Source organism: Periplaneta americana, chromosome 4, assembly GCF_040183065.1.
Source record: "Periplaneta americana isolate PAMFEO1 chromosome 4, P.americana_PAMFEO1_priV1, whole genome shotgun sequence".
In the NCBI taxonomy this organism is placed as follows: Eukaryota; Metazoa; Arthropoda; class Insecta; order Blattodea; family Blattidae; genus Periplaneta; species Periplaneta americana.
Window position 1 is genome coordinate 156,101,994 of NC_091120.1, and position 27,750 is coordinate 156,129,743.

Here is a 27,750-nt window from a genome sequence, read left to right on the forward strand (position 1 = left end):
GAATCCCAATTGGGCTGATTGCCTCATAGGGTTTTACGAGATTTTCCCTAACTGTAAGACGAATGTCAAATAACCTCATGGCAAATGCTCGGTATCATTTCGCCAAAATTCTATCTCGCTGTTACCAATTCCACCGACGCTACATAAGCTTGCAGTTGAAATAACGTCGTTAAATAACCAACTTTCGTCACGTCAAGATAGCTCAGTGCTAAAGCGCTGGCCTTATAAGCCAAATTCAAATCTCGGTGGAACCGCCCGGAATTTATAATTTGTGTCTTGCAAGCCCGTGGTCCAGGAAACACAAGGGTTTTCTCCAGATACTTCGGTTTCCCTGTCACATTCCAACAAATTTTAAAATATGGTTTATTTAACGACGCTCCCAACTGCAGAGGTTATAATATCAGCGTCGCCAGTGTGCCGGAATTTTGTCCCGCAGAAGGTCTTTTACATACCAGTAAATCTACTGACATGAGTCTGTCGCATTTAAGCACACTTAAATGCCATCGACTTGGGCCGGGATCGAACCCACAACCTCGAGCACAGAAGGCCAGTGCTATACCAACTACGCCACCGAGGCCGACAGCATTCCAACAATTCTCCATCATTCATTAGGAGTGTAATATAGACCCCCGCCTGTTGTACACTCTAGATCATAGACAAATAAATAGACTCTAGATAGTGTCTGACGTCTGTTATTTGTCTATAATCTAGACTGTAATAGCCACCAGCGTGGCTCAGTCGGTTAAGGCGCTTGCCTGTCGGTTGAAGTTGCGGTCGGGCGCGGGTTCGATCCCCGCTTGGGCTGATTACCTGGTTGGGTTTTTTCCGAGGTTTTCCCCAACTCTATTGTGAATACAAGGTAATCTATGGCGAATCCTCGGCCTCATCTCGCTATCACCAATCTCATCGACGCTAAATAACCTAGTAGTTGATACAGCATCGTTAAATAACAAACTAAAAAAATAACCAACTAAAAAAAAAAAAGATAGACTGTGATCCAGTTAAAAGGGACATTTAACCACGTTCCAGGGAAATTTGTATTGAGAAATTACCGATGCACAGTTTGGACATGGCGGCTAGTTATAAGTAAATTTTATAATTTTTTCATAAGCCACGTATTTTTGCATGTTTGATTTAAGATACTTATTACTTTTTAGGAATTAAAAGTATAAAGCATGCGGTCAATTATATATATAGCTACAAATTAATTACATTTGCATAATATAAACAGTAACAACGCAACATAACCTATATTGCACATAGTTGAGTTGTATTGATCAGGGGTTGTATCTGCTTTAACTTAGAATAAACTGTGGTGAAACTTCGATGTCTCCCCACACTACACACAGGAGAGAAAACGTAATTAAATCACTAAAATCTTTTCACATTTCTCGGCCTCACGTCGCTTTTCTATCCCCTCAACTAACCTTTCCACGTGCCAAACGAAAACTGCCAATGCATCGTATGTCACTCGATCTGCGATAGATATCATTTATGAAGCGTGCAAGAACATAAACATCAGAACCGGGTTATTTATTCCCCTAAAATTCCAACCTTATGCACAGAAAATAAATTATTGGTACTGAAAAGTGCCTTTTTATGCATAATGGTGCGCATTCGACAAACAGACAAATCTGCTCATTTTAGTATTTTAAGATATTTTTGACATTGAAGCAACCGTATATATTGAAGTTTTCTTCTTGTCACATACCTCGGCCTTATGCCACTTTGCTATCCCCTCATTTAACCCAATCATAACGAAACTTACATCAGACGTCAGTCCCGAGTATGGTGTGAGTAGATATCGGAGATTGATCTAAGTGTTGATTTTTTTTTTAAATCTAAGATCGTTTATTGGTGTGAACACGAGTTTGACTCTTGAGCTTTCAAATATAATCTCCATACTAACATTGCAGCCAGACGTTGCATCAACTCCAAATCAAAGTTTTCTATTAAAAAAAAATCAGGAAAATTTCAGTACACGGATTCCGCACTGACAATTATATCTTAAAATTCTAAAAAGGGCAGATTTGTCTGCGTTTGTCAAATGCGCATCATCATGCTTACGAAAAGACACCTTTTAGTGCCAGTAATTTATTTTGTGTGCAGAAGGTTGGAATTTTGAAGTAAGAGGAAAGTGAAGGAATCCGTGTTCTGAAATTTATCCAGAAAATCTACTATAAGAGACTTCTAGAGGGTAGATCGGATGAGCACAAAACCTAATATAGTTTATTATCTTACTTGAAAAGTAAAGTTTGGTTGAGGAAACTGGTACAAGTCTCCAGTGCATTACACTTCACTCATTATCATATTAACTAGTTCAAGTGTGACCTTACACCTCTAATGTTAAATTATGTTATCTTCTAATGACACTGCTTGTTTGGGTATTTTTGAGAAAATATGAAATAAAGTTACCTAAAATAAAGAAATAATATTCATCACTTATTTATAGTTGCTCTATAATGTGGACTAAACATATTAAAGGCCTGTGTTCCTCAGAATATCATATGTTAATTTTTTTTAACACAAATGGAATTTTACTATAGATACAGTATTACTCTTTTTTATACAGTTAAAATTTTAATAGCGGTCTGTACAATTGATTTTTGTAGTGTCTCATACTTTCAAAAATGTATCTGTAAGTGTAATTAAGGAATCAGTAGTTACAGAATAGAAACTTTTCACCACTGCATAAAATAATCACTGTTCTAATGTCTTTATTTTAAATAATTCTCCTCTTCTTTCAAAAATATATTTTTTTTTCCAGAGAAATATGGCTTTGTTTTTAAAGAAATGTATCCTTGAAAGACAATTGTTAAAAAGAAAATTATTTTATTAGAATGTTTTCAGATATTTTGCTCTTGGCAAATTTAACAGTATTTTACACTTTGTATCAACAGAATTGAAGGCACTTTGTCAGCCATGTTACATCTATTGTGTATGCTGCGATCTCATGGGAAATAAATTATTGTAAAATGCGATTATTGAAAATGATTAAGAATATGAATTATTGTTACAAATAAGCAATGCCAATGTTCTATACTGATTTGTTTAATTCTTTCAATTACAGGACGATTCATCCTGTAAAATACTATCGAGACTTTTTGGTAAGTTTATGCAGATGAATATTATTTTGCAAGTACAGGCTGGGAAAGAAAAATAAAAGTTTAATATAAGAATCACATCATTACACAAGCCATATTCATGCTCTCAGGACAGTCACATCAGGTCACACTCCACAGTGGTCACACCATGGCTCTCTTGGCTGATAATTTATATTGTAGTATTCTGGCGGAGTTTAGTTGCAAGTGAACGAAATGAATTTTACTGACGAAGAACCCTAATGATAGCAACATTGTTAGTTGAGAAAGAACCAAAACTTACAAAACACAGAAAATCGATTCACCCCTTTTTGTATCAGGACTGCTGCTGGGTAGTAACCTGAAAACAAGTTTCAATGTCACATTATTGACAAGTAACGCCATAAGTTAGCACAGTCATAAACGCTAGTAGATGCTATAGACCTAAAGTTAAAAAAAAACCTTTTTGTTTTTTAGAGCAATGGAGGGGAAGTTTCATACACCATTTAAAGTCAGCTGTCCGATGACAAGCTAGAACCTCATAAGTGACACCAATAAGACATCAGTCATGAGGTAACTAAGCCAGGAGATAATGGGGTCGGGTGACCAGTTTCTTTCTCTGCCACATATCGTCAAATGAGATGTATTGCCTGATAATAGATTGTACATATCAGCCAAAACCTCAATCAGAGGTAAAGTTACTGGATGATGAAATTAAATTCTTTCAGTTCTGTACTTCAGGATGTCTGAGGAACAGTTCGAAATACGGTACTGCTTTCGAAAATTGAGAATTACTAGAAGAAACAGAACACCACATTTCACTAAGAGAGCAATTCTGGGGTTCGAAGGCAAAAGGTGATACAGTATATTAATTTTTGGCGAAAATGAGATTTTGCAATATGCTGTACATACTGATGGTATCTTTACTGTGGAAAAAGATAACATGCATATCTCCATTATTTTTGTCACTAACCCCTTGTTATGTAACATGATTGTTATGATTTTATAGTCATTCAAACTAATGCTTGCTACTGAAAAACTGCAAAAAATGACATACCACATTTTACCTTGGAGGCACAGAATTGGCAGTTTAAGATAAAAAAAAAATGGTTTGCTCTTTTAAAATGTATTTAATAATAAAAAAATAAATACATACAATATCTTGACACTGAAAGGGAATCATACTGGTAGTATTTTATTTAATACGATTCTGAGGAGAAACTAGAAAAAAAAATAGCTAGCAAAATTAGAGAGTAGAGAATGCTGGAGAAAAGGTCATTGGTAGATAGGACACATTCGTATTTCCAATTTACGTGAATTGTGGACCAGCTGATTGATCTAAGTTGGTGCTATGAAAATGGCGTTGAGGAGGAGGAAATAGGGCATTAAATATTTAATTCCATCTGAGATACTAGGTTGTAAATTTGATTCCTTATTATTTGTTAGTCAATAGGAGCAAAAGTTTTGACTGTTTTGAACATAGAGTCAAAAAACTATTCCATGAAGTCCTTTTCTTTGTCCGTACCTTTATATCTAGTTTCCTTTCTCATCTCAAGTAAATATTTCATTAGAGTAATAGAAGCTGTTTCAAAACTGACTCAAGAGGTTCTCGTTTTCAATTGGAATCTAGAAGCAGAGATGTTTGTTTCTCTGAGATTTCATATTCTGCATCATCTTGTTCATTTTCTTCAGTTTCATTTCCACTTTCTTTCTCTTCTGAGTCCACTGATAATATCTTTTTTTTTGTCCTCATAATGTGGAACCAAAAAATATATGCTGTTCTCAAATTTCCATTTAAGAATATTAGCAGCTTCTTGGCCACTTGTGGTGCTGTATTTCTGAAGAATGTGTATAGCAACAACAGTTAAAACATTCTTGGAGGTGAAAAAGTTAAATCAATCCGAAAACAATCCCTATTGAAAATATTTTTTGGGAAGTAATTTTCTATAAGTTACTATAGTCACGTCGCTGTTATTTCCGGCATGGCTCCGCCTCTTTGCTTACGTCCTAGTAAGAGTAGGTACATATAATCGTTCGCCATTTTACTTCTTTCATTGTCAGTTGCGCTATTTTCCGCACCGTTAAACATTATCACGTCATAGCATTGTAAATTTTAGGTTTGATAGATAAATATCTAAGGAAAGCATAGAAAAAATTCGAAATCAAAATGTTTTTTGGGAAGGGAGAAAAAATTACTAACTTCGAAGTGTCATGTTCAAAATAGACATTGACACCTTCAAAAGTTATTCTATTTTTAACTTTAGATGGGAGTCAAAACAAGAGAAATGTTTAGAAAGAATTACTTTTAAAAGTGATTCCTATTCGAAAGCTGTACCGTACTAATTTCCCAGTTCCTGGGAGTAACATATGCGCGGACCTCAGTTTGCAGAGTAACAACTTAGGTCTGTTAGAACTGTGGATTCTCATAGAAAGGCCGGTCCTTCGGCGGGACAAGTGGGGCCGTCACCCCAGGCCCCGCGCTTTGTGGGACTCGCTGCCGGAAAAAAATTCAATCTGTCGATTACGTTCTTGTTATAATGTTTAATGTGAGAAACTTAAAAATAAATAGCTAAGTGAATGTTGAGATAGCTTTTGTATACCTAACGAAATCAATTGTTGACTATAATGTTTAATGTATGTGGATCAAATGTTGCGCTGTTTGTTGAAGGTTTAATTACCAGAATATCCAGCTGCATGGCTCTAAGTAGATTGTTACCCTTGATTCTATTATTATTATTATTATTATTATTATTATTATTATTATTATTATTATTATTATTATAATAAACAAATACACCTAAAAGAGCGCGGAATTAAAATTTGTACTGTTGTAAATTCTCGTCTGCTTGCTGCAAACGGCAAGGAAAGAACGAAAATGGCGGACGATTGTACCCAGTATCTATAGAGACTTAGGAAGTCCATGAACGAAATCAACAGTGAATGACAAGACGCACATGTTTAAATGTAGCTGACTTGCAACGTGATTGGCTGCCGGAAATAAGAGCGACGGGACTATATAAATTCAAATTAGAAATTTGTTCACTAACTACTTTTTGTGGACGTGCAGAAAGAAAGAATGTGTAATTCGACTAAGTGCTTATTTGATATTGTATCTTTAAAGGCTCATGACATCAGACCAGATGGCCGAAGTCTCCAAAAGTTCCGTCCCATGTCAATCAATGTGGGATCTATAAAAACAGCAGATGGCTCAGCCATTGTTAAGATTGGGAACACAACTATTGTGTGTGGCGTGAAAGCGGTGAGCAAGTCATTTTTGTTTGCTGTAGGTTATCATTATCACAGGACTGAAACCAGAACTTTGCCTCTTAAATTTATATTCTCTCCTTAAAAAGAATCAATACGTATGAGTCTGCCTCAGTAGTGTAGTCAGTATAGTGCTGGCCTTTTGTGAGATTTACTGGCATGTAAAAGAATTCCTGTGGGACAAAATTCCGACACACAGGCAACACTGATATAACCTCTGCAGTTGCGAGCGTCGTTAAATAAGTCATAATGTTTTTAATACATATGAATAAATAGGTCGCAATATATAAATATATCACTTATAAATTATTAAGTTATTTAGATTAAATATATAACTTCTCTGTGTTAATATTTAAATTGTGGTGTTATTTTAAGGATTAACTAGTTTCAATATTATTTCCATCAACTTCTGAATTCTATACCTGTTTTCTTTTTAAAGATGGAACATGACAGTAGCATTGCGATCGGAAAAACAACTGAATGTCATATAGCATGATAGGCCTGTTGCTATGGTAGCAATGGTTGAGTTGCCAAAGTTACAGTTCCCATGTGGCGAGTGCTTAATAGCTCTCTTGGCGATATTTATTGTGCACACAATGTTAGCATTGATACATTTCTTCTTTGATTCTCTGTCGATTTTTGTATTGTTTTTTTTTTTTTACCTTTGCATCAATTATCAATTAATGTTTTAACGTCAGCTATCTAACATCAATTGCTAGCTTCCATCAGCTGACAGCATGGTAGTCCATATTGGCAACATAGCATTGTAGTCCATATTGGCAACATAGCATTGTAGTTCCAAGCTCAGCCGCTTAACTGTCATGTTCCATCAGCTGACAGCATGGTAGTCCATATTGGCAACATAGCATTGTAGTTCCAAGCTCGGCCGCTTAACTGTCATGTTCCATCTAAAAAAAAAAAAAACAGATATAGAGTTCTATCTAGAATTCAATTTAAATATCAACGCTGTGAAGTTATTTATTTAATCTGAATATCAGTAACTTAATAATTCATCAGTGATTATGTAAATGTTAAAAAGAGTATATTCAAGAATGAAAAATATATCATAATCACGAGTATTTATTGGCATAGAGCCAGTATTATACCTTTCCTTTAAGAATTTCAAGATACTCTCAATCATTCAATTGATCCCTAACACGCTGAGACATACAAAACTAAATAAATAAACAAAACTAAATAAATAAACAAAACTAAATAAATAAACAAACAAACAAGTAAATTGGTATGTAAACAAATAAATATGTAAGCAAATAAGAAGGTAAATAAGCAAAAAAGTACATAAATAATTTAAAATCAGTATTTAAAATGATAAATATAGAAGTATTGCGCAAAGAAAGAGACCAAAAGAAAGAAATTACGAAGATCCAGAAAATTGCAAAAAAATAAATAATGCCTAGTAATAATAATAATATGATTCTAAGTAATTGATTAACTAGCGGACTTACTCGTGTTAATTATGTAAGTTTGTGCGGCTTACAGCTGTTTTGGTGCTTAACACACCATCCTCAGAGCCTACTAGATCTCGGCGTCATCTCGAACTTCTCTGCCTGTTATGTGAGAAGTTCGAGATGACGCCGAGATCTAGTAGGCTCTGAGGATGGTGTGTTAAGCACCGAAACAGCTGTAAGCCGCACAAACTTACATAATTAACATGAGTAAGTCCGCTAGTTAATCAATTACTTATATTCAAGAGTTAAAAGTAGTGTACGCAAGAATCAAAATGGAATATGATTCTAGTCAGGGTTTAGGCTAGAAAATAAATAATTGTCGCAAAAATGCACAAATGAAAAATTTTATTTGTGAAAATTACAAAAATCTTGAGCAATATTATAGGCTAATGATTATACAGAAAGATAAAATTAATAAAATATACAGAAACAAAAAGTTATGTAATTTTTTCTTGGAGTTTTATTACTTTCAATCCATCTTATTGCACTCTAGATATACTTATGTAAGTAAATCATTAGACGTAGGTGTGTTTAGAATCAATTACTGCTAAATTAACACCAAATTAAATAAAATACGTTATTTTATGGGTATTCTAAACATTTAAATTCTTTACGACTAGGCCCTTCAAGATTTATTGTTAGCAGAGTGCTAATGCTTTTTACTTAAAGGCCGTTTCTAATTCCAATTTTTACAAGATTCATGTAACTAAATCCTTGCTCACAATTTACAGTATGTTTACAATATTGCTTGTGCAGGAACTGGCAACACCAAAACCTGAGGAACCAAACTTAGGATATTTGGTACCCAATGTGGAGCTGCCACCTCTGTGTTCACCGAAGTTCCGCCCTGGTCCTCCAAGTGATCAAGCACAGGTGTCGAGTAACTTCGTAGCTGAAGCAGTGGCTAACTCTGGCTGCTTGGACCTACGCGATCTCTGCATAGTGCCAGAGCGCCTGGCCTGGGTCCTACATTGCGACTTAATCTGTCTGGACCATGATGGCTCACTGCTCGATGCCTGCATCACAGCACTTGTGGCTGCTCTCAGAACAGGTGATTTTATTGTGCCCCAGAGTAATCTTATCCCTTTGCTGATGACTCTAGTAGGAGTGGTTTGTCATAAGGGCGCGAAGGTGCGCATCTCCCTAGGAAGACATTAAAATTAATATTCATCTCATGAAATTCAAGATCATTTTATAGAAAATATATGAAAGCACAATATGCATCTATAGTAGAGAATGTTTTTAGCATGGATCTTTCTGGGTTGGCTGAATTAACACTGAGTGAAGCCCTTAGGGTCCTTGAGAAGAGAAAGGATGAGGGTGGGGAAATTCAGTCAGCTTATAGTTCTGCGGTGGGACTGTCTTTGAGCCTTTTGTGAGGCAGCAGTACTCGGAGTATTCTGTGAAGCACAGGTCTTCTTCAATACAGTTTTTATGTGACCTGTATTGATAAATAATCACTACCATTAATATAGTAACTGTTAAAATTAAAATTGTGATTTTAATTGTTTCTGTGCATTAACTTATAACAGATTTTTAGTATGTAGCCTTTTTTAAGTGCATTGTTTAATGAATGATGGGTAACTCAGTACAGTCATTTAAACTAATGCAGATTCATTAAACGCGAATAGCCACTGGCGTGGCTCAGTCAGTTAAGGCACTTGCCTGCCGATCTGAAGTTGTGTTCGGGCGCAGGTTCGATCCCTGCTTGGGCTGATTATTTGGTTGGGTTTTTTCCGAGGTTTTCCCCAACCGTAAAGTGAATGCCAGATAATCTATGGCGAATCCTCGGCCCCATCTCGCCAAATACCATCTTGCTACCACCAATCTCATCGACGCTAAATAACCTCGTAGTTGATACAGTGTCGTTAAATAACCAACTAAAAAAATGAAAGGCGAATGGATTTTGTATTGGGTATAAATAAGCCTGCTTTGTGCTTTGTAGAACAATTAAGTAACAATGTGAAAGTTTTTATATTATCTTGCAGTGTAGGCTTTCACGGCCGGAGTCTATAGATGTAGATTCATTTTCCGGGCTGAGAGGCCGTGGTCTATTAGTTGGTTTTATACCAGACGTTTCGTCTGCAACTGCGGCAGACATCTTCAGTGGAGTGGTATCCGAGGTCGCAAGACTCTTCTCGGCGTACCTGAGGCAACTGATCCTGTGTCTGGTTGTGCGAGCGTATTTATAGTGCGGCTCGCGGGCCGAGGCCTGTTGTCGCTGCGGTCCGCGCCGCTTTGTTTGCTGCTCCCGTTCTGGGTTCCGTCCTTTTGTTGTAGTGGCTTCTTATCTGTTCTGTTTAGGACCGGGTACCAACACTTGTTTAGCTTTACGCCTTCTTCCTTGCGATTAAAGTTGTTGTTATGTTTATGTATTTTGATCGCTTCTCTATGTAGACGGGAGAAGAAGTGCGTCGTCGTGCTCAAGATGTCCGTGTCCTTGAATCTAATGTTGTGATCGCCCTCTTGATAGGCATGTGCTGCCACTGCCGATTTGTCGATCTGTCCTAGGCGGCAATTCCTATTATGTTCTATTATTAGGACGAGACTGACAGAACATAATAGGAATTGCCGCCTAGGACAGATCGACAAATCGGCAGTGGCAGCACATGCCTATCAAGAGGGCGATCACAACATTAGATTCAAGGACACGGACATCTTGAGCACGACGACGCACTTCTTCCCCCGTCTACATAGAGAAGTGATCGAAATACATAAACATAACAACAACTTTAATCGCAAGGAAGAAGGCGTAAAGCTAAACAAGTGTTGGTACCCGGTCCTAAACAGAACAGATAAGAAGCCACTACAACAAAAGGACGGAACCCAGAACGGGAGCAGCAAACAAAGCGGCGCGGACCGCAGCGACAACAGGCCTCGGCCCGCGAGCCGCACTATAAATACGCTCGCACAACAAGACACAGGATCAGTTGCCTCAGGTACGCCGAGAAGAGTCTTGCGACCTCGGATACCACTCCACTGAAGATGTCTGCCGCAGTTGCAGACGAAACGTCTGGTATAAAACCAACTAATAGACCACGGCCTCTCAGCCCGGAAAATGAATCTACATTTTTATATTATGTTTTGTGATGTGTGTGTTTGTGTTTTATATTACATTGCGTCCACAGAAACATTCTGTGATTATAAATATCTAATGTCGCTGAAGATAATCATATTTAAATGAAACTAGTGACATTAGATGGAGAAACTAAATATTTTTAGTACCTCACAGACACTCAATGTGATTCCTACGTGTGACATTGCACACATCAAGGCAATAATCTCACTCATGCCACACACACTCCAACATATCTAATGGAATGGACTTGGTGGCGGCAGCGATGTGAAGCTGCAGTTCTTGCAGATTTTGAGGTAATGGAAGTACGTAGACAAGATTCTTTATGTAATCCCATAAAAAGAAGTCATAGGCGGTCAAGTCAGGGGACCTCAGTGGCCACTTTCAAAAGACATTATCTTGGTTTCTGGTGCGCCCAATCCATCTTCCTGCAAGTTGTCCATTCAGAACTCTCCAAACATCGAGATACCAGTGAGAAGGTGCTCCGTGTTGTTGGAGAAGAAATTCATTGCCTTCTTTTTCTTCTTCCAATTTTGGAAACAGTCACTCATTGAGCATATCAAGATAATTCATACCGGTGACAGTGTTTTTTTAAAAGAAAAATGAGCTATACACTTTCCGTTTCAATACAGCACAAAACACTTTTAGCTTAGGTGAGTCACATTCAACCTTCAAAATGAAATGTGGATTCTCGCTTTCCCAAATCCTAACATTGTCCGTCTTTTACTTTTCCATTGATGTGGAAAGTTGCCTCGTCACTAAAAATTAATCTTCCATTAGTGTCAATAAATGTTTGCAGAAAGCGAGTTGTTTTGCAAGATCATCAGGTTTCAGCATGCACTAATTGCAGTTTGTAGGAGTGAAACCTCAGATGAGTACGTAGAACCTTGGACATGGTGGATTTAGGGATGTTTAACTGCAGGCTAGTCCTACGCACAGACTTTTTAGGACTATATACAAATGCCTCCAGCATGTTCCACATTTTCAGGTCGGTTCCCTGAATGGCCTTTTTTACGATCACATATGCATCCATGCTCTACAAAATCTCTATACCAATTCAAAATCGTCTTGTCAGTAGATGCCGCATGTTGAAACTCCTGTCTGAAGATATGCTGAATTCTCACTACACTCTTTGTGCTATGGTATTTCAGTACACATCAACTACGTTCCTGTGGGTTCGCCATAACTCTCTAAATGCTGCAGAATTCACACTAAGTTGAAATGTAAACATTCACACCATTTAACACAATTTGCTTCTATCCAACAAAGCCACATTGACAAGTGAAAGAGCTTGAACAGCGTCTTTTTTTTTTCTTATGGTGTCAGCTATTGTTTTCCGCCAATAATTACGATTACAATTACACATCCCCTGAAATTCTTTAAGCCGTTCTTTCTAATGACACCAGTCTGAATTTCTAAATATGCATATTTATAAAATTATACTTACTTACTGGCTTTTAAGGAACCCACAGGTTCATTGCTGCCCTCACATAAGCCCGCCATTGGTCCCTATCCTGAGCAAGATTAATCCAGTCTCTATCATCATATCCCACCTCCCTCAAATCCATTTTAATATTATCTTCCCATCTACGTCTTAGCCTCCCCAAAGGTCTTTTTCCCTCCGGCCTCCCAACTAACACTCTATATGCATTTCTGGATTCGCCCATACGTGCTACATGCCCTCCCATCTCAAATGTCTGGATTTAATGTTCCTAATTATGAAAGGTGAAGAATACAGTATTATAAAATTATAGCAGTTTATAATGACAGAATGTTTCTGTGGACACAGTATATTATTATTATTGTTATTATTATTATTATTATTATTATTATTATTATTATTATTATTATTATTATTATTATTATTATTAATTTAGAGTGAATGCAAATTGTCCTTTGCAAGTGACAGAAAGAATAAGAAAAGAATTAACATTTGCTATAATTTAACAATTAACAGTTACAATCATTATGTGGTACTTGACTGTTTGTCGTTCACCCATATGAATCCAGTTGTGTAGATCAACAGCATTGTGCCACCTTTTTGTTGTATTTTTATCACGGAACTGAGAAATGTGTTAATAATTATGTTTTTAACATACATTTTCTTTGAATTCCTCTTAGACCTTGAAAGTCTTAAAGTTCGACTAAAAAAATGTTAAAAACGACAAAATTCCCCTGCACTTCATAATTTCATCTGTTATTGTATGACGTTATGACTGAAATGCCTATGTTGTTAATTTTTTTTTTTGTTGTAATATTCGGCAATAACTGGCCGATTATATAAGATCTAGCGCTCAGAGGGGTGGAGTTTGGGGTTTGAGATGGCCTACAAACCACAAGTCATGCTAAAGACGTTGGTTTATTAATTATTCAATATGAAGTACTGTGCACTATTTAGAACTGTTACCTCCTATACATTACCCTAGCTCACCCAAATACGTAATTAAGCAATATGCACTGTTATGTTACTGAATAATTAATACTTAATATGTGCCGGGTGTATATTTGTAAAATTATTCCAACCCTGACTTTCATTCTTTCATAAAAAAGAAAACGCAAACCAAATCAGACATCAAATTTCAGTACAGTACCACCAAATAGCATTAAATTTAACTGCAGTACATATAGCTAATTATTAGTTTCGACAGTATATAAAGTTTTCTATGCGTAAAGTTCTGTTTAGTCCTACCTTATATGGATTTGTGCCCAGTCCTTGATTCACTCATGAGCTTCTGTAATGACATAAAGCCTATGTCCATCAAAAGGAACTGCACTTTCCAATGATGAAAGAATTATTTAAATATATTAAATAGTTTCCTGAGATTACCTCATACAAACACATAAATACTCTCTCTTTTATAATATAATAATATTTAGTATATTATAAACACATATTATATCATCCATATATTAATCCGATTGTTGTCCAAGGACTCGAAGGCTGCCTTAAATAAACGCATAGTCATTTGTTTTATCTTTATTTACTCGTATTTTAATCTGTCTGGCCGTGATATAAAAATTATTGTTATTTTAAAACCACTGCCTGCTGGATCACATCCTTTGGCTGCGTAACTGCCTGCTCCTTCCTCTTCCTTAGCATTGAGTTTCGCGTGGACATTATTGTCCAGTTTCGACACTAGAGAGCAGCAAGTAACTGCCGTTGAATTGGCTGTACTAAATGTGTAGAATTAATTATACTGTCTTATTGGACATCTTAGAAGTAATTACAGTGTTTGTCAGTTATTGTTTATTAAAGATATGATTTTCTTCTTTAAAATATATTGGAAGAAAGGAACATTCGGTTTGAAATACATTTAATTTTGTGAGATATAAAACTTGGTTTCCTGAAATAACAATATTAATTATAATATATTTGCAATGGTGTCTTGTTGTGTCCCTTTCTGCAAAGCACACAGAGGAAAATTGAAATTTAGAAGATTATCATTTCATGAATTTCCATCTAATAGTGAGCTGCGGGAAAAGTGGTTAAAGGTTAAATATTATATCAAGAGAAGGTGACAAAAGAGGAAGTAAGTGGATTCCTTCTGATCGTTCATGTGTGTGTGTAGTTTACACTTCAAACAAGAAGATTTTAAAGAAGATACAAAATATAGGAAACTGAAAAATTTGTCGATACCAAGTATATTTCCTGGATATCCTTCATACAAGAAACCTTCTAACAAGAGGAAGAGAAAAATCAGAAACTCAAGTTCATCATTCTCCGAGGAGAACAACGTCTCAAGATTGGCTGCACAATGTCAAGAGGACATTGAAGCCGAATATCGTGAGAAAGACATAGAAGCCGAAATTACAAAAGACAAGGCAGATGTAAACGTATATTCCAGACATATTGCTGTTCAAGTAAATACTGTAAGATTAAGTGAACTGGAATATCATAAAAAATTAAATAAAAATCTTCGAGCGAAAGTATACAGACTCGAAAACAAAATTGTGGAAATAGAGAAGGAACTTCAAGAGGCGAAGGAAGAAATTAATAGCTATACTGAGAGAAAGTCAGTAAAAGGTAAAAGGTAAAGGTATCCCTGTAATATGCCATGAAGGCACTTAGGGGAAATGGAGGTATAGCCCCATGGTTTCCATGACCTCGGCACTAGAATGAGGTGGTGTGGTCGGCACCACAGGAAAGACCTGTTAATCAATTTTATAGGAGGATGAGTGAACCTCGGGTCCGTTCTGAAAGTTTGGCAACAAGAAAAAATCCTGTCACCACCTGGGATCGAACCCCGGACCTTCTAGTCCGTAGCCAGTTGCTCTACCAACTGAGCTACCTGAGAGAAAGTCAGTAGATAACATAAAGGAATCAGCACATGATGGCTACAAAATGGCTGCATATTAATATACTGGATCAAATTAGAAATTAAAAAAAAATAGTCCGAAATGCTCCGAGCCAATTATTCGGTACTGCTTATGTTGGCGAATATTATCGTCTCCTAAAGGCTACGACTTTGGAAGAAATTTGAAATTAATACAAGCACCGTCACGCAGCATATTAGATAGGTATATGGGCTCAAAGGAATATGGCGTTGGTGTTTCCCCTTTAATTAAACAGGCACTTAAGTTAGAAGCCACAAAATTGAATGAAATTGAGAAAGTAGTTTCTCTTATATGCGATGAAATGGCAATAAAAGAAAGCTTGCTTTATAATAAAGAAGAGGATAAAATTTTTGGTTTAGTCGAAGCTGAAGGAGTTTATAATAAAGAAATAGGAATAAATCCCGTCTTAGCCAACAAACTTCTGTGTTTAGTTATTCATGGATTATCTACAAAGTACACAATACCGGCAGCATATTTCATGGTACGAAATTTGCAAGGAAATAATCTGCTCTTATTAGTTCAGCAAGTGTTGAAAGCTGTAAAGACTTGGATTGCATGTGCTTCGGCTTGTAACTGATAACCATAGAACTAATACTGCTATGTTTAAGGGTTTAGGCGGCGGAGATCTACAGCCTTGCAATGTAACTTGCAACATAATTTATATTTAAGTTTTGATTACTGTCACATCATCAAAAACATCCGCTCACAGTTTCTAGACCAGGATATAGCAGACAGAGAAGGAATGATCAGTTCAAAATTCATCAAGGAAATATACAGGATACAAAAGGACATAGCTGTGAAACCCATTCGATTTCTAATGAGGAAGCATGTCGAACCCAGTTCCTTTGAGAAAATGAACGTTCTTTATACTGTACAGACATTTTCACTGGAAGTTACAAGCACTTTGGACTATATGAAGGACAATCATTTACATCTGACATCTCGGGTAAATTTTTCAGAAGCAGGACCAACAATACGTTTCATGAAAAATGTGTACAAATTTTTTGCTGTACACAACATAAGCGATAAATTATCTGTTTACAGTATTTTACTCGGCATTTCTTTTCGGGGACGGGGGAGAATTTTTTAATGAGCGCAAAATTTATCACACTTCAAATGGGCTTTTTATATATGGGGAAGTTACTTTCTGGCAATACTGAACTTAATAAAACAGTAGACCAAGTGTCCGTATAACAATTTCATGGATTGGAAGATACTGCAGGAAGATACCACATACTGTCATTAATTCAAACCGTGATTTCCAATAATCTTGTAGCTCGGTTAAAGGAAGCATATATTTTTTCGTAAATATGTTTAAACTTGTTGAAATATTTTATATAAGTTTCAAATATTATTTTTATTACGTTAATTGATTTTAATAATAATTTTAGTAAACGCCTAAAGCAAGTATAGGCCTACTTGTTTGGATGTAGTATCGCTTAGAAAAAAAATTAAGTTTTAATTTCAGTATTAATAGTATTACATATTAAGCATTGCGGAAGGATTCGGACATTCTGGGCCATCGATTCCATAAGCCCTTGTCTCTTCTGGTACCTAAGACTTCGTAATAACAGTTATTTTAGGGTACTTTGCATATACTGATAATGTTAATAGTGGTGGGCACTACCTGCCACCTAGCGGCAAAATAACTTTTTTCAAGACTCGCACATAAGCGTTGATTGAGCAGGCAGTGTAAACAGCCATAGGATGTGATCCAGCAGGCAGTGTTTAAAACGGGAATTATCTCGCCATATGGTAATGCAGAATTCCTGCATGGAAATATTATGTACTTCGGTACATCATAGTAATATTAGTCCTATCAAAATCTTTAATAGAAAAAAACTTATCGGAAATCGTTTTTAAAGAAACTTTTATTACGTAATATTTTTCATATAAATCAATAATAAGGGAGATATTTCGATTTATTTACTTAAGGCCCCCTTATAACACCCCCCCCCCCTTTTAAATAAAGTATTTAGAATGCCATATAGCCAATAATCTAAGTTACAACGAACTTAATTTAGATTCCAATTTTCATATAAATCGGTTCAGCCATTATCACGTGAAAAGGTAACAAACATCCAGACAGACAGACAGACAGACAGACAGACAGACATACAAACAAAAATTTCAAAAAAGCGATTTTTGGTTTCAGGATGATTACATACATGTTGACACCAATTATTTTTGGAAAATCGAAAATTATCAGAAAAATTTCGGTTACAGATTTATTATTAGTATAGATTTGAGAATAATAAAAATTGGACGTTTTTATCATGTAATTTTAAAAATATCCGTCATTTTGAAAACATGTATTTATTTTTTGTCTTCCAGTTGAGCTGCCTCATGTGTCATATGACACTGACACAGAAGCTACAGTCGTCTCCAAAGACAAGAAATCCAAATTGAAAGTGAACAGTTCACCTGTGGCGACAACATATGCAATATTTGATGAGTAAGTAGTTTGATACTAAAAGCATTGAAGCTATTGTGGACTGAAAATATGAGTATGTTCCTAATATACTTGACAAATATAGCTTTATACAGGGCTGTCCTAAATCAGTTACCATAGAAAGAAAGCATTTTCATTGGGTTTAAAATGTTCTGCATTTCTTTAATTTTATGTGTATGAACTCACGTGTTTGCTTGTGTGAGAACACAAAGTCTTCCCTCATCAAGAGAATTCATATTAGGAACACTATTGTTGGTGAAATGTTTGTGGAATGATACTAGTAAACTTATAGCTTTTTGAATTGATAAATATATGCTAAGTAGCATACTATGTGGTATTGCCAGTGGCGGCTCGTGAACTTGTGGATTGGGAGAGCTGCAGTAGATTTTGGTACATAAAAATTTCACTTCTTGATACCATTACTAATAAGTAGGCCTTTAGGACAAAAATAAATGCACTGCATATCGAAAAACTTTCTGACTTAGTTGGGAGATGTCTGTGGCATCATTTGCTAAAAAAAAAAAAAAAAAACTAATACCATCAATTTCAGTCTGAATTTCTGATCGGCAGATACTCAACATGCAATCTACCAGTTCATTCTGAATTGTCTTAGAATTACCTTTAAAGAGTGGCATGTTCCAAATGATTTTTGAGAGGCTCGTTTAGATTACTCACAAACTGTAGCAACCTACGAAACACATCAGCTTTCTTTGAATCGTTTTTCATCATGTCCCCTATGGGGAAGTTCATATTGGCCACAAAATTTGATACAGTCAATATTTTTTAAAATAATTTCACGATTTTTTCTCACTTCTTGATTATGTTTGAGAATGTTTGTTCTGTTCATTTCACTTAATTGCACAGCAGTATGAGTTGCGTAACATAGCCAATGAAACAACATTTTTCAGGTGAGACTGCGAAGATTCGTGCATTTTGCTTTTTAGGGGCAAATGTCCTAAATCTGTCACACCACTCCTAGTCCATGCAGCATCACCACCGAAAAGGAGGCAAGGAAAACAAAATACAGATTTTTTTTTGTTCACATCCACGTAACCACAAATGCTTAGCGTAAATTTCATTGTTATACTTCCTTACATATATGCACTATTTCGGCTGGATGAAGCTTAAGTAAGATTTAAGTCGAGTAACGGACGACCCTTTAATTTCACTTCAATACATCAATATTCTCCGCAAGGGAAAGTTGAGAAAAATAAAATGAATATTCTGTAATTCACACACACTCATGCTTGTGAATTTGCACTAGTTAAGTTACGGTATTAAGACCGTCACACCAAAGCAACACTGAGATATACTGATGGTCAACAATTTTCTAAAACTGGAAAATAAGTCTCTTTCGTATTTTATATGCTATATCAAAAGGATTCTACGTGTGCCATCATTTTGAGTTAAGGCAAATCCTATTAGATTCTGCTGGAGGCTGGATATATACGTAATAATAAGGTAAAAGAGAATATTAATTTCGTTATATTAACTCGATAAGATTCTACAACAATAAGTATGTGAAAAGAAAATAAAAATTTTGTCATTAAGTTTCAAGGGAATAGAGAATCCATTTGACGTAGCATTACAATAGCGGTGTGGGAGGAGAGGAAAGATCCCTTGTGACCTGGCTCTGCAAGCCACTGCAGCGAGATATGGGTTTTAAACAGCGGCAGTTTCCCTTTGCTTCCCTTCACCTCTCTGCCCCCTGACCATGCAAGACACACTCTCTATGAGCTGACCACCCTGCAGATCCCAGGACGACTTTGAATGCAGTGTCAATTCCAATACAGTCGACACACAAAAAGATTATGCATAAGATAATAGTACATATTCCCTTCCAGATGAAATCTAAAGCAATTTACCAATAAAAGCTGTAACAATTCTTCTACAAATTAAAATAAATATTATTTTTATTTTCCTGTCAAAGCAGGGAGTGCTGCAGCTCCGCAGCTCTTATGGACGAGCCGCCCCTGGGTATTGCAATCACATGATTACAAAATTCAAAACGTAGGTTGAGGCCAATGTGTTCTGTGATTCCTTGAGAACACATCACCAATAACCGTTTAGCTCAATTTCAGGAGAAATTACCGTATTGTGCAGCTATGATATTATAATGTAAAATTATGTCAATCCTTTCTGTTAAAGCATATCAGTTGAAGACCTGAATTCACAAACATCCCAAGTCAACTGAAGTAAAGTTTTCAGGAGAGCATGAAACCTATATAGGCTTGCCATATAAGAGTATTAAAATAAATATTTGTATGATTAAAAACACAGGCTTAGAGTCGGATTTGGGATATTCTTTTTTACAGGATTAGTAGCCAGTACAAAACACAACATACGTAAGGTCAAAAGTCAAAGTAGCTAAATATCGGATTTAAGATATTTGTCAATTCAAGTCTTCAATTGTATAATGAAAAGTTTGTCGCTTCACTGATTATCTTATTCAAATAAACAAACAAACAAATCTTCTATGCCATCAAGAAGTAGAGATGGATACCGTAGACAAACCTGTAAAGTTCTTCAGACTCATCATGATGTAACATCAAATATTGGGAAGCATGAGGGAGAATAACTTCATTGATAAGTTAAGAGCATTAGAGACAAACATGCAGTGGGGTATGCAGGATTTTGTCAAGGGAGAGCAAGGAGGTTATTATTAAAATTGTTTACAATTTACATCATCATTATTTAAAATGTTATGTACTGGTATTATTATTATTATTATGTTAAGGTATATTTATTAATATTATATTCATGAATTTCCTGATAAAGCCTAAATTTCTCAGATTTAAAAATTTCCCGGAAATTCACTACAATTCAAAATATCCACTCTTTAAGTCATTTTGTGCTAGGTTTATTTCAATATTTGGCTGGACATATATGTTAGCAATTTCTTTAAAAAATTAAGCACGTTAAATGTAAAGTGCGCTTCCAATTGAATGACCAACATTCATTTGAGCAATTGCAATATGCAACTTATGAAGGAGAACTAGATTTCATTTCGGTAATTAAAACATCAGGATAAGTTGATGAGTAATTTCAAATCTATGAGAAGGATGCGAAGACGACATATAGTTCAGTTAATTATTTCCAGACTATAGGGCGAGGTTCAGTCCTCTCCCACCCTCCAGCCTATTGCTTTCTATCACTCCTCGTCTTGCAAGACGTTTCATATGACGTCACCTACATTGATGTACTGCCGACTGATTTAAGTGATCCAACATATTTGACACTAGTTTCTCCAATGAGAAGTTTATGAGGAAATCTTGAATTGTGAAAATTTGTGAACTGGAGAGAGATAGTGAGTGTACATAAGTGCTGTGAAACTGAGGCCCTCGCCACTTCGAAAATTGTATGTTGTGGCCCCTTAACCTGAAAAAGTTGGCCATCACTAGGTTAGATCATTTTTTCACATCATCATAGAATTTACTGTAATTTCTTATTTCAGTGAGATTATCTTGACTGATCCTACAAATGAAGAAGAGAGTTTGTCAAGTGGAATCGTCACAATTGTCGTTCAGGGCGACAAGCTGTGCTCTGTCCACAAGCCAGGGGGCAGTCCCTTGACAGAAATGCAGCTGCAGGGGTGCATCAGTGGAGCATCTAAGCGAGCCGAGTACATCAACAAACTCGTGGACACAGCCCTTGCATCACTCAAAACTTGAGTGTGACAGATAAAATTGCGACTGGGACCAAAATAAAATTGTGAAGGACGTGCTGTGTGTATTTTTGTGTGCATGTATAATAAATAATAGAAACTTTGTACAAATAAAAGCAAGAAATTACTTTTTGAATGCACGAATTTCTGTAGTGTTACTTCTACCTTTCACATTTTATGGTTTGTATGAATGTTTGTTGGCTCCATAGATATGTCCTGGAAGAATGGAACAAGACCTTGATCTGCCCAATATACAAAAAAGGCAAATCTCAGTGCTAGAATTAGTCTGTTAAATACCTGTTATTAAATGATATGCTAAAATAATAAATAAAGGACTGGTACCTATTGTTGAGGTATGCAAGTCAGAATCCCAACATGGATTTAGAAAAGACAGATCATGCTGAGGTAAATAACCCGAAAAAGAAAGGAATTCAAGTTACCCATGTACTGGTATTATATCTTCTTCGACTACGAAAAAGCATTCGATAATTTGTAGCGTAAAATATTATGAACAATTTCAGAAATATAGAAATACCAGCACATTTAATTACTGCAATTCAATAACTGTATCAGAACAATAAAATAAAAATTCGAACCATAACAAATGGAATAGCTGCTACCGAAGTTAATCAAGGAGTAAGACGAGGGTGTCCTCTTTCACCTACACTTTTTAATATACAGGGTGGAAGTGAAATAGCCTTAGAAATTTCAGAGCAAGTAGCTCATGTTGTATGTAACAAAAAACTATAATATTATATTGGTGGAAAGTTAAATTTTTTCAGAGGAAAATAATTTTCCCAAATGTTTAACAACCTTTTATTCGGTAACTATTGAGAGTATGATCGTAATTTTTATCCACATTGATAGGAAAACTAGTACAGAATAATTTATCCCCCTGGCATATTTCAATAGTATGGACGGTTTTCGTGTAAATTTAATTTTAAAAACTTCTAATTTCAAGCCACTACACGATGTGAGTTGGTTTCAACACATTGCCAGAGAACAGTTCATCTAGTGAGAGACACCGAATTCGTTGACTTCTCACATCTGTATCACGAGAAGAGTGTGTTAGTGGCGATGTTGCCAGACTGCTGAAACTTCAAACTTAATTTTATAATTAACTGTGCATTTAATCACAAAATATAATATGTTTTCTATTCATTTCAATGTACCCTGTCGTCCTTTTCAATCTGCAAGGTTATTTCACTTCCACTCTGTATATATTGACAAGTTTATTAAAAATTGGCTGATAATATTAAATAGTGCTTTTGCTGTTGATAACATTCATTTTACAACATTACTCTTTGTTGATGATCAGATCATAGAAAAGTCTGAAGATGAGGTAAGATAACAGTGCATAAACTAAGCCAGGTTGCTACTACATGGCTTGACAATTTCAACGAATAAAACAAAAGTAATGGCATTTCGAGGATTAGAATCCATAAGGGCTAAAATTGTAATTAATGAAACAATTATTGATCAGATAAGTGAATTTAAATACCATATTTTCTCGAATAACTGTAAAAAATACAGGTGCATAGCTTATTCGAAATGAAGTTGGCAACATCGCCTGATTTCAATATTATCTGCATGAAGGATTGTGCAACAGTCGGTAAGTATTTTGGTACATGCAGGTTGCAGAATGAGACTGGCACTCACAGAGTAAGCTAAGAGAGATGAATGCTACCAAGTGGCAGAAAATAAAAATTAACTATCATTGTAACCTGCAATATCAGGGAGACTCCGTCAGACCTGGATACCATAGTTGAATCAATAAGATGACACAAAGCAGTGAATCACATACTCACAGGAATGCGGTCCTAAGGACTTCAACAATCTTCATATAGTAAGGAGGTTGGAACAATAAGCTCAGAGGTTGTAAAGGTGTCACACAATGTGTAAGCATGGGTGCTATTTATATGAATGTTGTTTGTATTTCTGGCTGAACACATTGCTTGGGAGGCTTTGATTTTGCATATCAAAGAGGCATTACGAAAAGATCTTCATTATGTCTGGGAATGAAACAATTGAGAATAACTCTGTTAAAATGTTTTTTAATCCCACAGACAATTATGAATATCTTGCACCTTAATAACCGGCAACATATCATTATTGGAAAAGTAAATTTAATGAAGTTTGAATATCATCATATATGTACAACATGAAAAATTTTAGTAGTGGCTTGAGCAGTGAATGCTGAGTTTATTTTTTTTGTACTGGTTACGATATTCATTAAAACTTCAAGTTCATTATTTTACGATTGTGCAAAGATGATTCTCGTCAAGCTATCACAGGCCAACAACAACTACATCAATGCTACACGAGATCTGGGACAAGAAAGTCTTAGATGTCTGCAGTATCTGGGTGTAGAAGTGACTGATAACATTATGTCTCCAACCAGTTATTTTTTCAATGTACGAGGGGGATCCAGGAAATAACGACCGTTTTGTTGTAATAATTAAAAAAAAAAATATTTATTTGAAAAAACAAAGTCTGTTACATAACTGAAGCTTCCTTTACTTCTCTACATAATCACCACCTACATTTAAACATTTGTCGTATCTGTTCACTAGCTTTAGAATTCCCGTGTTATACTCCTCTGCCGCCAGTTCATTAAGCCAGGTGTTCACTGTCTTCTTCAACTCTTTATCACTTCCAAAACGCGTACCACCCAGAAAGTCTTTCAGCTTAGTGAAAAGGTGAAAATCGCTAGGAGCAAGGTCTGGACTATAGGGCGGATGATCAAAGATTTCCCAACCGAATTGATCCAGCAATTCTCGAGTTGAAGCAGCAGTGTGCGGGCGGGCGTTGTCGTGAAGAAGCACAACTCCTCTCGAAAGCATTCCTCGCCTCTTGTTTTGGATGGCTCGCCGTAGTTTTCGTAAAGTCTCACAATAACGATTTGCATTGATCGTAGTGCCTTTTGGCATGAAGTCCAGCAAAAGAACACCTTTGCGATCCCAAAAGACAGTAGCCATGACTTTTTGTGTTGAGAGAGTCTGTTTGAATTTTCTTGGTTTCTTGGGTGATGAGGGATGATGCCACTGACGTGATTGGCGCTTGGTCTCATCACCAGTCACAATTTGATCAAGAAAGGCGTCTCCATCTGTGTGATTTCGCATCAAGAATGTCAATGCTGAGGCCATTCTCTGAGTTTTGTGTTGGTCACTCAGTTGCCGTGGAACCCATCGTGCACAGATTTTGTGGTAGCCAAGATGTTGCGACACAATTTCACCAAGCAAAGAACGAGAAATGTCAGGAAAGGCAATATGCAATTCGTCGAGTGATGTGCGCCTGTCTTGCAAGATTCTGTCGTTCACTTTAGTCTTCAGATCTTCTGTGATGAGTGATGGGCATCCGGGTCGAGTTTCATCGTGGACATTTGTTCGCCCGTTGTTGAACATTTCGCACCATTTTCTCACATTTCTTTCATTCATTACAGTATCACCATACACTTCTTTCAATTGCCGGTAAATTTCTGCTGGTTTCAAATGTCGGGCATTCAAAAATCGAATCACACTCCTCACCTCACAGTCGGCGGGATTATCAATCACGTCGTTCATTTTGAAGTAACACAAAATGCACAATGGCGACTTGTTGCAACCAGTACTCACAACATTATGAGAACACATGTTAAGGAAGCCATTTGACCTTCAAACAAGGAAGGGGAGTCAGCTGCACGGCGGGTATGCGCGAACGGTCGTTATTTCCTGGATCCCCCTCGTAATTAAAGTAAGACAGGTTTTAAGGGAAAAAGAGTTTAAATTGCAGACGAAACTTCCGCACAAAGAAAAGGGTAGGGAACAAAAAATCGTGGCTTGTCCTGTGCCGAATGGAGAGATGCCATCATGATGACTGCCATTATGTGCTCAGTCCACTCTCTGCTGGGCAGGTCCAAGGACAAAACACTCTGTTGGCATTGCCACAGACAGTGCGAAACTCTTGCCCACGTCCTTGGTGTCTGTCCATGCCGAGAGATGTTACGAAATTATCTTCATTCCATATGGACAGGTGATAGCCAACACACTGGTTATTTGGAATATGAAGAAGTTCCCAGTTTAGGCACTGGCAAAAATTAATAGGAGCACAGACATTATAGCCTTCCGACCATCAAGTAGGCCAGGATTTATCTTAGATTTTAAATTATGATTTATTTAACAACACAGCTGTTATATCAGCAATGTCAGAATTTTTTCCTACAGGAATTCTTTTACGGACCAGTAAATCTACTACATGATCCTGTCGCATTTAAGCACACTTAAATGCCATCGGCCTGGACCGAAATCGAACCTGCAATCTCGGACACAGAAGGCTAGCACTCTACCGACTGCGCCACCCAAGCTGACGGGGAATTTATCTTAGATCTAACAGTGCATTTTGAATCTCATGGTGGCTAGCTAGAAGAAGTGGAGGCCGAGAAAAAATCAATTTATCAACCTACTGGGGTCTATTAGAAAAATAAATACAACTTGGAAGATACTTCTGTTCATGGACAGAAGATTGGTGTCCGAAGTACAATACCTAATCACCTACAGGGCTCCAAAAGGCACGACATGATATAGTCATTGCATCAATACGAGGTACCATAGTCATTCTTCAGAACCACGTGTATATCCCTACATGAACTTTAATTTCATTTAATTATATCTTAACTTATTTACATCCTTTCTTATTATTTATACTATTATTCTTGTTCTTTTAATTTTTTTAATTTGCTATTATACTTCGATAAATATATCAATCCTTCAATTCAAATTTTAGAATAACTTCTATTTCAGTGTTATTCTTTGTTCTAGTGGCAGCCTCAGGTTTACCACCTTTCATTTTTCAGAAGTGGGGACAAAATTTGAGAATTCTCTACCCTTAAGTTTCAGGTTATATTTTTTTAACCTTTAATAGCTGCTTACTGTTTTACAGAAAACATAACATTACTGATCTCGATACAGTACCATAAAACTTAGTACAGTCGACCTCGGTAGCGTACTTGGTAAACTTAGTACAGTCGGCCACGGTAGCATACTTGGTATAGTGCTGGCCTTCTATGCTCGAGGTTGCGGGTTCGATCCTGGCCCAGGTCGATAGCATTTAAGTGCTTAAATGCGACAGGCTCATGTCAGTAGATTTTCTGGCATATAAAAGAACTCCTGCGGGGCAAAATTCTGGCGATGCTGATATAACCTCTGTAGTTGCAAGCGTCTTTAAATAAACCATATATTTTTTTTAAAATTTAGTACAATAATACACACACAGGTAACCCAATAACCTAGACTTAGTAACATAGAGGAAGGATTGAAATAAAACTCATAATACACTCAAAAATAATTCTGAAGACACTAACTCCCAGTAAAAAAGATGCTTCTTGAATAATTTTGAAAGAAATTTGGCTGATTCCTTTTAATTATAAAGATTCAAGTTTCTGTAAAGGATTATTTTCAGAGAAATCGAAGTTCTTCCGGAGAAAGAAGATAGCATTTTCATAAAAATATCACTTAGATTCGCTTCTGCTCATGAGTACATAAGCCCCATAGAGGAGATTATTCAAATATTAAAATAAATTACAGAATAAAGTCAGTACTTTATTAATAAACGTAAAGAAAACTAAAGAAATGAGATTAAATACTAAAAAGACAGATAAAGTTATAATAAATAATAACATTGATACTGTTCAAGAATTTAAATATTTGGGTAGTATAATTGCCAAGGATGGTGGAGCCTTTGAGGATGTAAAGAACCAAATAAAAAATGCAAATAGTGCATTTGCTCAGTTGTACCCAATATGGAAATCTTATATTATATCTAGACCTACAAAAATTAAAATCTTTAACAGTAATGTGAAATCAGTCTTATTATATGACTGTGAGACATGGAAAACAAGTAAAATTATACAAAATAAACTGCAAACATTTGTTAATAGATATTTACAAAGAATTTTAAAAATTAGATGGCCACATATAATCACAAACTCAGAACTATGGAAGATAACAAACCAGAAAGAAATCACAATAGAAATCAAAAGACGAAAGTGGAATTGGATAGGGCACACAATCAGGAAAGAAGATGGAGCAGTAGAAAGAGTGGCTTTGGATTGGAACCCCTAGGGTAGTAGAACAAGAGGAAGGCCAAAAAATACATGGAAGAGAACAGTTTTGGAGGAAATTGCCAGGGAGGGGAAAACATGGAGCAAAGTGAAGAAGTTGGCTACAAATAGAGTCCGATGGAGGCACTTTGTGAATGCCTTATGCTCCTCATGAGGAGATACAGAAGTTTGATTGATTGAAAATAAATTACAAGTACCGGTAATAAAATGGGAAAAATTGCTTTAGTGAATGAAATTATACAATTCTCAAAAACCGGGACAGATGGCAGCCCTAGACACCTCTTTATAGGAAGGTCGTAAAAAAATAATAGGA

At 36.2% G+C, this 27,750-nt stretch overlaps 1 protein-coding gene across 2 annotated transcripts; it reads left to right on the plus strand.

The window, feature by feature from the left end:
- Positions 1 to 972: 972 nt before the first annotated feature.
- On the plus strand, positions 973 to 21,482 carry LOC138698341 (exosome complex component RRP43-like). Of its 2 annotated transcripts, none has more exons than XM_069824194.1 (6): positions 973 to 1,086; positions 3,071 to 3,107; positions 6,202 to 6,339; positions 8,570 to 8,864; positions 17,559 to 17,679; positions 21,131 to 21,482. In XM_069824194.1, the coding sequence occupies exons 1-6, from the start codon at positions 1,055 to 1,057 to the stop codon at positions 21,345 to 21,347; spliced, it is 840 nt and encodes a 279-aa protein (XP_069680295.1). In that variant the 5' UTR covers positions 973 to 1,054; the 3' UTR covers positions 21,348 to 21,482. The 2 variants fall into 2 exon arrangements, with proteins under 2 accessions (XP_069680295.1, XP_069680296.1); XM_069824195.1 differs by lacking the exon at positions 973 to 1,086 and adding an exon at positions 1,249 to 1,359.
- The last annotated feature ends 6,268 nt before the right edge of the window (positions 21,483 to 27,750 follow it).